Source organism: Pipistrellus hanaki, assembly GCF_964339955.1.
Source record: "Pipistrellus hanaki genome assembly, chromosome: 4".
NCBI classification, from domain to species: domain Eukaryota; kingdom Metazoa; phylum Chordata; class Mammalia; order Chiroptera; family Vespertilionidae; genus Pipistrellus; species Pipistrellus hanaki.
Window position 1 is genome coordinate 56069640 of NC_140506.1, and position 12270 is coordinate 56081909.

Here is a 12270-nt window from a genome sequence, read left to right on the forward strand (position 1 = left end):
GTGTGGTTTGTGGGTGTGGCATAGTTATGGTCAATTTGCATATCACTTTTATTAGATAAGATACTAAAAAATTAACAAAAAAAAAAATGGATAATTGTATAGATATATAGTAAAGTAAGCATATCAAAATGTTAAGATGGTGGCCACCCAACTGCTCCAGGCATGGAGTGGCCAGGCAGGGCAGGACGCCTGCTCTGAGAGGAAGAGCAGGGGTCAAAGGGATCTACAGGAGTGGCTCTCTGGCCATAGCAAAGACAAAGATGGCAGATTCTAGCCGGAGTCTGCAGCGAAGATGAAGAAGGCAGACTATGGCCAGAGTCTGCAGCAAAAGTGGTAGCCTCTGGCCAGAGCAAAGGCCTGGGTCCCAGGTGCCAGAGGTAAACCAGTGCTGGAAGCCAAGGGAAGGAAGGCCTATTGCATGAATCTCTTTGTGCAACGGCCCTCTAGTAAATAGATAAAAGCCCAGCAACCATTACGGCAGAATGACCAGTTGCTATGATGTGCGGGCCACAGGGACCACCACCAGCGCAGCTGCCATGCCCAAAGGTCCAGGGCCAGTTGCACGGCCACCGCTAAGGCACTGGTAAAGAAGAACATGAAGGTGGCCAGCATGAGCATGCAGCTTGAGACGAAGGGTCTGTGGAACAAATTCAATCAACTGGGCACCAAGATAATCATCACCAAGGCTGGCAGGTCAAGGGGCCCCTCTCCCTGCTGTGACCACCCCCCCCCTTCAGGTGCCACATGGCGCCAGTCTCGGGCAGTGGGCTTTAGCCCAATCCATATGCGTGAGACTGAGAAATGGGTGGGAGGCATGGCCTGGCCACCTGTGAGTCCCTTGTGCCGTGGGCCAGCTCCTTCACTCTCCAAGTCCCGGCTCTAGCAACAGCTGCCTAGCACTCTGGGCGAGAGGGTACTGCTTGGGATGCCAGAAAGGTGGTGGAGAGAAACCTTGTGGACCTCTGCCTGACCAGCAGCCCAGGACCCAACACCGCCACAAAGGGACCAGCTCAGAGCACACCGAGCTTGGGGAGAAGGCAGCCGCCTGTGAGGGGACTTGCCACCAGCCGGCTCCCAGTGGATCCCACCTCAAAGGAAACTCGGTCTTTGGTTCCTTAGTTCAGTCTTTCCTGGCTAAAGAGGAGCAGCTGGGCACATTTTAGGGGAGAATTAAGACTCTAAAACAGTGTGTTCTGTTCCGTAGAGATTGTTACCCAGTTGTCTTGGGCCTAAATTCCCGGTGACTGTGGGGCCTGGCTCTGCCACTGGGGCCCAAGTCTTCCAATTGGCCTGCATTTGTTGTAAGGGCCCGAAGAGAAGAAGGGGAACAAGTTTTTTGATGCAGTGGATTTGAGCAACAGACAAAGGCTAGTGCCAGGCTGTGTCTAATGTACACACAGAGACACCAGCTCTGAGTCCACCTGGCCAAAGGGAGCTCAGGGCCTGTTTGCAGAGCCTTCTGGTGGTTCCTGTTTCCTTGCTGAGGCCGTCCTCCCTGAAAAGCCTGGGGACATGCTCAGCTCCAGCTCAGTGGGTCTTCTCCAGGCCCCTCCCTCCAATTAGCCCCCCACCCAGACGGGGGCAGGGATGGCCAACTGCCCATGGTTCCTCTCCAGTCCTGTCCCCCCTACACCCCCCCACCATCCCCACCTCAGATTGGGCCTCCCACCCCAATCAGGGGCGGGGCCAGCTGGCCAACCTCTGGCAGTCCCTCTCCCTGGCCGGCCCAGCCCAATCAGCAGTGATGGGGGTTAGCCGGCCAGACCTCACCTGTGCACCAATTTGTGCACCAGACCTCCAGTTAAGACTATAAAAAACTAAAGTGAAGGGAACAAGGGGACATTCGTTAATTTCAATAAAAACAAAATTCTAGAGAGAAAAAGGTCCATTTCATAATTGTAAAATGTACACCGTGAATACTTACTTAACCAAAACTATAATGGGAAGATGAGAAGGAAGGATGAGTGAGCTAAACCCTCCACTCTCACAGCAAGACATCAGTACCGATGTTCTAAAAGGAATAAAGCAAGAACTGCCCACAGGAAGCAAGCAACCTCCACTTCGACAGAGGCAGGCTCTGCTGGTCTGGCCACCTGATCAGAAGCACAGATGTCTAGACCCAGCCTTTAGTCTCACTGCAGAAACTGGTATTCTCTCTTAGACAAACAGGAAAGACTGAATCAGTGCTACCTGCACTAATCACCATTACTCTAATACAAGTGCCCCAATGTTCCAGACCATCCAGCATTGAGTCAACAATCACATTTAACTCTATTACCAAACATTTCCCAATCTATCTTTTCTGAATAATAAGGTTGATACTTTTCCTCTGTCACTATTCCTTTATCTTATTTGTCAATTTGTTCAGATCCTAGGCAATAAAGAGACCTCAACACTTATTGCACCCACCAGGACTGTTGAGAAATAGAAGTACAGAATCTACATCAAAGGAGTGATGGAGGTATTCTTGTAGGGCCTTAGACATCAGTTGTGTGTAGAAAGCATGGCAGAGTCTCATGTTAAGACAGGTAAAGTCATACTCTTGCAGCCTGAGTGGGCTGTTTAAGTTGATTACCCTCATGTTTTGGACTAGCTGGTCTCAAAGGACATTAGCAGCATGGGAGCCCAAGCCACTGATTAGAGGAAATTGCCCCATTTATAATTATAACTACTGCCATTTAGTCTCCCTGCAGAAACTGATGCTCTGTTTTAGACCTAATAGGCAAGACTGCATCTGCAATCAGTGCTTTCTGCACTAATCACCATTACCCCAACCACAAATGTCCTAACGATCCAGACCAGGGGTCCTCAAACTTTTTAAAGTGGGGGCCAGATCACGGTCCCTCAGAGAGCTGGAGGGCCAGACTATATGAACTACTAATTCCTACTGTAACACCTCGGCTGCGCTCACTGCCCAAAAAACCTGGCGAGCCGGATCAGACTCCTCTGCGGGCCGCATGTGGCCCGTGGGCCGTAGTTTGAAGACCCCTGATCCAGACTATCTGGGCACTAGAGTTGATCATTATACGCAGGTATTTCCCAGTTTGCTGATGTGTTCAAATGTCTCAATGCTGCAACCATCCACAGAGAAAACATTCAGAGGGCATCAACCAAACCCTGTAAGAATATCCGTTAACATGCCCTGAATTTAACACAATTAGTCCTCTACCTAAGAGTAGTATATAACTCCTCTAAATCATCATCATTCTCTCTCCAAGAAGACAGTGCTAAAGACAGTGCTAAAGACATTGTAGCTCTGTCCCTACCAAAATGATGAGATGTTGATAAGAGCCCTGGCCTCCAACTGAGGCACCAAACAGGTACCTCAGATCCAGGCCCTGGTCATAACCATCCAAGTTAGAGAGGTTTGGGAAAGACCTTGGGCTTTTCACAGATCAACCATGGGAAGCATAAAATTGAGTGTAAACAAAATCAAGGTGGTCATCCAATAATTGCAATGCCTTTTTAAAAATAGAATCAATGTCTGATTTCCAGACCAGCACGTAAAGAACTTAGAAGCTGCCACACCATCCTAACAACAAATAAAAAGCTGCACTGAAAAATCAACAACTGTCTTTACATCCATCAGAAAATGTTACAGGGAACACCACTCTCCCACCATTGGAGAGAGAACAAAAGTGGATGCACAGAATCACAACCTGCAGGGCAGACACCAGCTGTAGAACAAACCTCCCTCTGCAGGAGCCAGTGCCGGGGAAGGAAACCCTCAGCTATAAGTGCTCTCTTCCTGTGTCAAGTAAATAATTTTATTTATTTTATCCTAGCAAGAAGTCAGTAGCTACAGAATCTACAAGCGCCTTAGAAATTATAGCCATAATACATTCTATCCTACTAAGGAACACTCTGAAATGCTAAGTAATCATCAGATAAGAACACCTTTCTGGTTGATGTTGACTGGATGTATAGCACACTCACCTTGGCTGGATACTGGAAAACTGCTGTCCAAGGGCCCTTCCAGGTAAAGGAGGTCATTAACTTTATGGGATTTGACTCCCACAACAGCTCTCCATACTCAGCCTGTACTTCATTGCTACTTGTGTCTGGCACTCTACAATCCTAACTCTCACTGTTCACCCCTGAAAATGGCGGACCTAAAACATAGAACCCCAGTATGTCACTTAAGACGGTCTAAATTTTTATCAATACCATTCTAGTATCTGGTTCCCTAGTAAAAGTACAAATCAGAGGCCTCATGATAGAAACTCTCCTCTAACTCAAGAACAACAATGTGTTAAAGGCACCCACCAGTCAACCCAGAAGGAAAGTAGTTAATGAAGTGGGTGTTGGTAGCCACTTTACCTAAAAGAAGCCAGCCCAGCCAGGCCAATGTGGCTCAGTGGTTGAGCAACAACCCATGCATTGAGAAGTCACCAGTTCAATTATCGGTCAGGGCACATGCCTACGTTTCTGGCTCTATCCCCAGCAGGGGGTGTGCAGGAGGCAATCGATCAATGTTGATGTTTCTCTCTCATCCCTCTCTCTCTATCAAATAAATATTTTTTTTAAATTAAAATACTGCCCTGGCTGAATGGCTCAGTTGGTTAAGCATCATCACATACACCAAAAGGTTGTGGGTTTGATTCCTGGTCAGGACACATATCTAAATTGCAGGTTCAATCCCTTGTACATGCCCTTGACTGGGAATTGAAACCACAACCATTCAATGCTCAGGCCAATGTTCTAACCACTGAGGAACACCAGCCAGTGATCTACCAATGTTCTGACAAATATTTTCTTGAATGCCAAGAGCTTAAAAACAACACCAGATAAAATTGAAAGCATACACACACACACACACACACACAAAAAAAAAAAAAAAAAAAAATAATAATAATAATAATAATAATAATAATACTTCCCCTAGTCCTTACAGACAGGTTCTATGTTGGGGTTCTCCTTTAACACTCAGCAATGCCGTTTTACAACACTGCATTGGTCTTCACTTCCAAGGCAGTTTAATGTTTTCCCCAAGTCTTTCCCAAGCACTAGCCCTGCTCTAGAACATACACTGAGTGGCCAGATTATTATGACCACCCCATCATAATGCCACCCTTTGCCTTCAATACTGCAGCGATTCTTCTTGGCATTGACTCCACAAGATGTTAAAAGGTGATGTGAGGAATCTGACACCATGCCTCATGAATAGCACTGTCCAGTTCTATGAGATTTGATGGTTGTGGAACCAGCTGCCTGATGGCTCTTTTAACTTCGTCCCACAAATGCTCAATTGGATTGAGATCTGGTGATTGTGAAGGCCACCTAAGCAAGGTAAAGTCTCCCTCATGTTCTTGAAACCACTCCTGCACAATACGAGCACCGTGGCATGGCGTGTTGCCTTGTTGGAAGAAGCCATCTCCATTGGGATACGGCATCAACATGATAGGATGAACTTGATCAGCAATGATACTTGTTGTGCTATTGAGATGCTGTTCCACACAAATTAAAGGGCCCTAATAATACTCGGAAAACATGCCCCAAACCATAACACCGCCCCCACCAACTTGAAGAGTTGTACTCATGCATGTGGGGTGCATGCTTTCATGCTGTTTTGTGAAATCCTCACTCTGCCATCTGCATGATGTAACTGGAAACGTGATTCATCGGACCACATGACTTTTCCAATGCTCGACTGTCTAATCCTTGTGTTCCTGTGCGAATTGGAGACGTTTTATCTTGGTGTTTGAACAGGCCTTCGGCTTCCATATCCCATACTATGCAGTGTACGGCTAATTTGCCTACAAACGTCAGGTGGTCATAATAATCTGGCCACTCAGTGTATATTCATACAGCTTTCTAAATTCCCCCATATGTATACTGGCTCCTCAGACAGCCCTAATTTCCCAAAGGAATTCTCTCCCTGGCTTTCCTCTTAGGACATAGGTAATCTATTGCTTAAATCAGGCGTAAACTGTTGCCCCAAGCATCTGAAGGGTTTTTTGGGGTTTTTTTTGTTTTGTTTTGTTTAATATATTTTATTGATTTTGTACAGAGAAGAAGGGAGAGAGATAGAGAGTTAGAAACATCAATGAGAGAGTCATCGATCAGCTGCCTCTTGCACACCCCCTACTGGGGATATGCCCGCAACCAAGGTACATGCCTTTGACTGGAATCGAACCCGGGACCTTTCAGTCCCCAAGCCGACGCTCTATCCATTGAGCCAAACCAGTTTCGGCGGTTTTTTGTTTGTTTTTTTCCATTGGCCTCACAATGTTTTCAATCAATGGTCACTGCTTTTCCACCATCAATAAGTTCTGAATTGGGTGAAACAGATCAGAGCACCACCATGCATCAGTCCTTCAAGAAGCTCCAGGCAGATTAGAATACATAAATACAGTAATTTGTCTCCCTCTGGAATTAGGAACCTCGATCCCACACTGGGTACGTGAGCTGCTGTCTTCAAACCTGCTGCCAAGCTGGGAAAGCACTGATAAGTCAAAATGCCACAAAGCTTTCCCACCACTTTTAATTACCCTTCTCTTGGTTAAGCATTCACTTTTTCGCTATAAAGCAATGTCAGTTCAGAGTGCTAGCAAAGTTGGTTCTAACCGTTTCTGCTTGTTTCTTCATGTTACTGTGGACAAATGAGGTTTTGGAGCTGCCCACTCTGCCATTTTCCTGATATCATTCTGTAAGTTTATTTTTAAAGATTTAAAATCTTGTAATGTAGCAAGACTAAATGTAACAACATTGATTTGTGTGCCTTTTTAATTTGAAAAGATGCCTATAGACACTATTTCTAGAAATTTCTATAGAGATCCACGAATTGGATTGAAATGTTATACTGCTAAAATAAAATACAAAGAGTCGCATAAAATATTAACCTAAAGGATACAATTTCTTAGATTGATTTCAATACTTTGGCTACTGCTATCTCTTGTTTTCTGGCAAGGGCCAGATGGTAATATGATACTAAAAAAAGTGAAATAGCTTACTATTTTTAATTAACTAGCTGTTTCTTGCCCATAATATGTGATTGTAGTTTTATCAGATGAGCATGACAGAAATACATTCCATTGAAACAATTATTAGCAGTTATTTTTATAAAAAGAAAAATACCAATATTCACAGTGGTATTTTATAAACACACACACAGACACACACACACACACACACAGTATTCAGCCAAAAACAGCCTGACTTTTAGACATTTCACCATAAGTTTGAGAAATATTATTAAGTAAAATGCAATTATTAAAATATTAAATTTTAGATATCTTAGAACCCCAAATAGAGATACTTTATGTAACTGCTTTTGTAAATAGAATTAAAAAAAAAACACAAAACACTTTCACATAGTATTCATTAAAGTCAATTAAAATTATAGTTATGATGGAAATACACTGTAAAACGTTATCAATGAAGTATATTGTTTTAGAATGTAAATGTTTTAGAATGCAATAAAAAGGCATTGCATTCTAAAACATTTCAGTACTAACAGGAGAGAAAAAAACACACCTTGCACTTGATCTGTAGAAACAATTCAATAATGTCTATGTTTATGAGTAAAAACAATAATAATCCTAAGAAAATTCATAAATTATAAATAGTTCATTCTAGGCCTTTTAACCTATCTAATAAAGAGGGAATATGCTAATTGATCATCACTCTGTCACAAAGATGGTTGCACTCACAGCTGAGGCCTAGTTCCCATAAGGAGCCTTAAGGAGCAATCAGCAGGGACTTGAGGCTACACCCTCCCTTGCCCCTGTGGGACTTGACAAGGGACTGATTGGTCACTTTCTATGTCAGTCGGCGTCAAAAGCTCTGCCTCCTAGAAAGCCATTGGCTCCTTACATTCATCCAGATTTGGTTCTGATTGGTCAGTTTCTATGCCAATCAGCATCTCTGGGCTTATCAACAGGGCCTGATCAGAAAGGTGGAGCTGATCAGCAGCTACAGTGGAGGCCTGGAGAGAAATGGAGGTACGGCTGTTAGCCAGGCAGGGGGAAAAAAGAGGCAAGTTCTGATCAACGGCTGCCACAGAGGCTACAGATCACACCCTGCCTCTCTCTCTGCAGGTTCTCTCCAGGCCTGATCCACAGCCCCCTAGGGAGACAATGCTGGGTTGGGGCGTCAGCAGTGGCCCCAGTCAATGCTGACTTCTGGTCTGGTTGAGCCTTCAGTCATAATAGTCATATGACCTTGGCACTTTATTATATAGATATTTTTAAGTTGTTAATTCACTAAAAGTATAATACACTTGCATAGCAGAACTTATCAAATATCACTGGGTCATGAAATTAATTTCCTAATTAGATCAAAGCCAATATTTATTTAAAATAATACAGGGGTAGGCAAAGTTTATAGTTATTTGTATGAAAAAAAAGATATGCAGGTCCAGCCAGTGCTGCTTAGTAGTTGAGTGTTGACCTATGAACCTGGAGTTAATGGTTCAATTCCCGGTCAGGGCACATTCTCAGGTTGTAGGCTCGATCCCTGGGGTGGAGTGTGCAAGAAGAAGCTAATGAGTGATTTCTCTCTCATCATTGATGTCCCTATCTCCCTCCCTCTCCCTCTCTCTCTCTCTCTCTCTCTCTCTCTCTCTCTCTCTCTCTTTCTCTCTGAAAAAAATAAAAATATATTTTTTAAAAGTACATGCAATTTATGATTATTACAGTAGCTTTATTAACTCAAAAGAATGTCACAATGTTACTATAAGCCTACTTTTGCCCACCCTGTAGTATAGAATAGAAAATATCAATGTGTACTGTACATAAAGCTACACACTTCTTCATAAAACTTTTATTTCTATTATATATATAGAAAAGGCATTATCTTTCTACTATCCCACAAAAGCATTTCATCAGAAGAAAGAGGCTAAAATAGGAGACCCTTGCTATTGCACAGTCTTTGGTATAGGAAATTATTATTCTCCACACTGCAATAAGGTTACTATGTAATTACTTAATGTAAGACAATCACTTAAAAGAATTACTTCAGAAAGAAAAATATTCAGATTGTTTTACTACTTCTATTAGATTACTAGCTTATATATAATTAATTCATAATTCAGACACCATGCAAATCTGAAATAAACATCTAATCTGTTATAAATTAAGGGGTTCTAAAATACCTCACCATTCTAGAGAAGATTTTCATAGTCTCAAAGTTGTCAGCTAATTCATATGTAATCTTTAAATTTAGGGATCTTCATTGTTATTTCTAAGTTCATCTCAGATCAGATTTAAATCTAAAACTTTACTGACACTCTTTTTTATTGGTAAGTGCATTCCAATTCTAAACTTAAACATTATTCCTGACAAAGTTCTTAAATTGAATTATTAATGAATTCTTTCAAAAAATGTTGGTCAAGGGTACTGTAGGGCGAGTGGTAATGTACATGACCTCTTCCTTCTTCAGGGTCCAAAAGAGTACAGTCTACTGGCCAGAAATGTGGAAGACAATAGTAGCTTTGGAGAATCCAGGCTAATTCTCAGCTCAACCACTTGCTAAACATTAGGCAAATTCATCAATCTCTCTATGGCCTAATTTCTTCCTTTACAAAATGAGTTTAATATCAACTATTTTGCAAAGGTATTGCAAGAGCTAAATGTAAAAGTACAAAAAGTACCTAGTATGGTAATAGGAATGCTATCAAATATTCAAAATTTTCACAAATTCTAGGTTTGCCACATAGAAGCTATTCAATATTCATTGACAAGAAATCTTAAAAACCATGGCCAAAGGGAGTGGATCAAACATAAAATATATTATGATACTATTTTTAATCCAATTATTAAGATAAAATAAATATGGATAATTATCACCTTTTTCTTCATATTCTACTCCCTACTTCATTTTCTACTTCACTTATACCTTAAAACAGGTATTTCAAATCATATAAGCATGTTACCCCATTCCAATACACAAGATACCCGCCCCCATGTGGTCAAAAATGGTTGCCTCCATGTGGACACAAGATGGCCAACAGGGGAGGGCAGTTGTGGGCAATTGGGCCAGCAGAGAAGGGTAGTTGGGGGTGACTGGGGCTGCAGGGGAGGACAGTTGGGAGGGACCAGGCCTGCAAGGGAGGGTAGTTGGGGGTGACCAGGCCTGCAGAGGAGGGCAGTTAGAGGTGACCAGGCCTGAAGGAGAGGGCAGTTAGGGGCGATCGGGCCGGCAGGGGAGGGCAGTCAGGGGCGACCAGGCTGGCAAGGGAGAGAAGTTAGGGGTCACCTGGCCAGCAGGAGAGGGCAGTTAGGTGTAACCAGGCCAGCAGAGGAGGGAAGTTAGGGGTTACCGGGCCTGAAGGGGAGGGCAGGTAGAGGCGATCAGGCCAGCAGGGGGACAGTTAGGTGCCAATCAGGCTGGCAAGGGGGTGGTTAGGGGGTGATCAGGCTGGCAGGCAGAAGCGGTTAGGGGCATTCAGGCAGGTGAGCAGTTGGGAGTCAGCAGTCCTGGATTGTGAGAGGGATGTCCGACTGCCCATCAAACATCCCTGGAGGGGTCCCAGATTGAAGAGAGTGCAGGCTGGGCTAAGGGACACCCGCCCACTCCATGCACGTAAGTGCACCAGGCCTCTAGTTTAGTAACATAAAAGGAAAATTGAAGGTTAATTTTTAAAGCTCCATGCAAACCTAAACTGCACACTATTATTACCTAAAGCAAAATTTGGTACAAGATACAAGTAACAAAAATTTTTTTAAAAAAAGGTTGGTTACAGAGGTTCAAGTACTAACTCCAAAAACACAAGTGCACTAATTTATCAATTATAACAACTAAACACTAACTCAAACAAAAAAGGACAACTTCTTTTAGTCTCTTGGAATTATTTTTAAGACAACAATCTTTTAAAGTGCTGCTACAAGAAGACATTTTGAGTTTAGATGCTAAAATTTACCTGTTTGAGTCCTTCATCAGTCAGTTTGTCCTGGTTGCCCACATGAACTTTCTGAAGTAAAGGGCAGTGAGAGGCAACCGCGATAATGGAGGTGTCAGACAGCTGCTTACACCTGTAGGCTGTATACCTAAGAAGTCCAGGACACTTAAATGCTAGCACACACACGCCAGTATCAGACATACTGCGACAATCAGAAATGTTGATTTCAATTATATTTTGACTCCTTGATGCAATTTTTTCCAATAATTCATCAGTGACCTGTGAGAGAGAAAAAAGCAATATATTTAATGTAGAACCTTATTTTCCATTGTTTTATTAAATTCCCCCCAATAAACATTATAATTAGATTATTGCATGAAAACCACAAGAAAATCTTTCTACTTGACATTAAATCATGATAAGAACTTTGGTATAATAAAAACATATTTGATATTTCTGTCTCTGGGTTCTTGAAAGAGCTCCTAAAACCTTGGTGTTTCTTGAGTGATGGTGGTTATGTTAGAGTTGGCTTATTCCAACTCACAAGATGTATAAGATGTACTTCTTTCCAAATCCATGACATCACTACATACAGTGATATCACATTGGTAGCTTGAAATTAACTACAGTCAGAGTATTCATTTCACAGAAAATGGCAACTATTACAAATTAGGGCTTTTTATTTGTTCATTCGTTTTCAAAAGCCAGTTGTTACACATTTACCAGCACACCACTACTAAATCAGAAGAATTTAGAACAATTTTAGTACTCTAAAAAAATCCTATCCTTATTGGATATTTTTATATATTTCCAATGTCAAGTATTGGCACACAAGTTTAAAGGAAGAATTGCAAATGGTTTGCAATAAGCACTATTAACCCTTTTTTTTCCCTTAATATATGCCAGCATATAAACTTTTTGGGCAGCCAGGTAATGAAGAGGATTAGAAAATTCTTCATTAAAATTAAAATTAAAACAAATAAGCTATCTTATCCCATTTTGCTTCCATTACTTCATCTATAATAACAGTATAAGGTTAGTATTATTAATATTATAACAATAATATATTAATGGGGATAATAATAGTGCAATTCATAAGGTTATTAAGAAGATAAAATGAATTAATATGTAAAAGCCAGTAGAACAGTATATGACACATCAGTAGTACAATATAAATGTTTGCCATCATTTTCTACTATTAAACTGTTATTCATGATATGACCCTTGCAAAAAGGGGAAAGTTTAATTGTTTTAAAGGGGTAATGAAAAAGAAAAATGAACAGGAATAAAACAAAGAGGATTAAGAAGCTACCCAAAATTATCAATCCAAACTAGAAATTATCTTCTTGACCATAAGAACTTCTTTTTTAACTTAAATTCACATACAAAGATACTAACGCACAGAATTACAGATTATAGTCATTTGAATT

At 41.7% G+C, this 12270-nt stretch overlaps 1 protein-coding gene across 1 annotated transcript in view; it reads right to left on the bottom strand.

Moving 5' to 3' along the window:
* Positions 1-12270, bottom strand: part of FBXL17 (F-box and leucine rich repeat protein 17) — a 408991-nt gene that overhangs the window by 379679 nt on the left and 17042 nt on the right. Inside the window, exon 3 of the mRNA XM_084881035.1 lies at positions 10862-11119. Coding sequence (XP_084737161.1) covers positions 10862-11119 — 258 coding nt within the window. The remainder of the gene's footprint in view (positions 1-10861; positions 11120-12270) is intronic.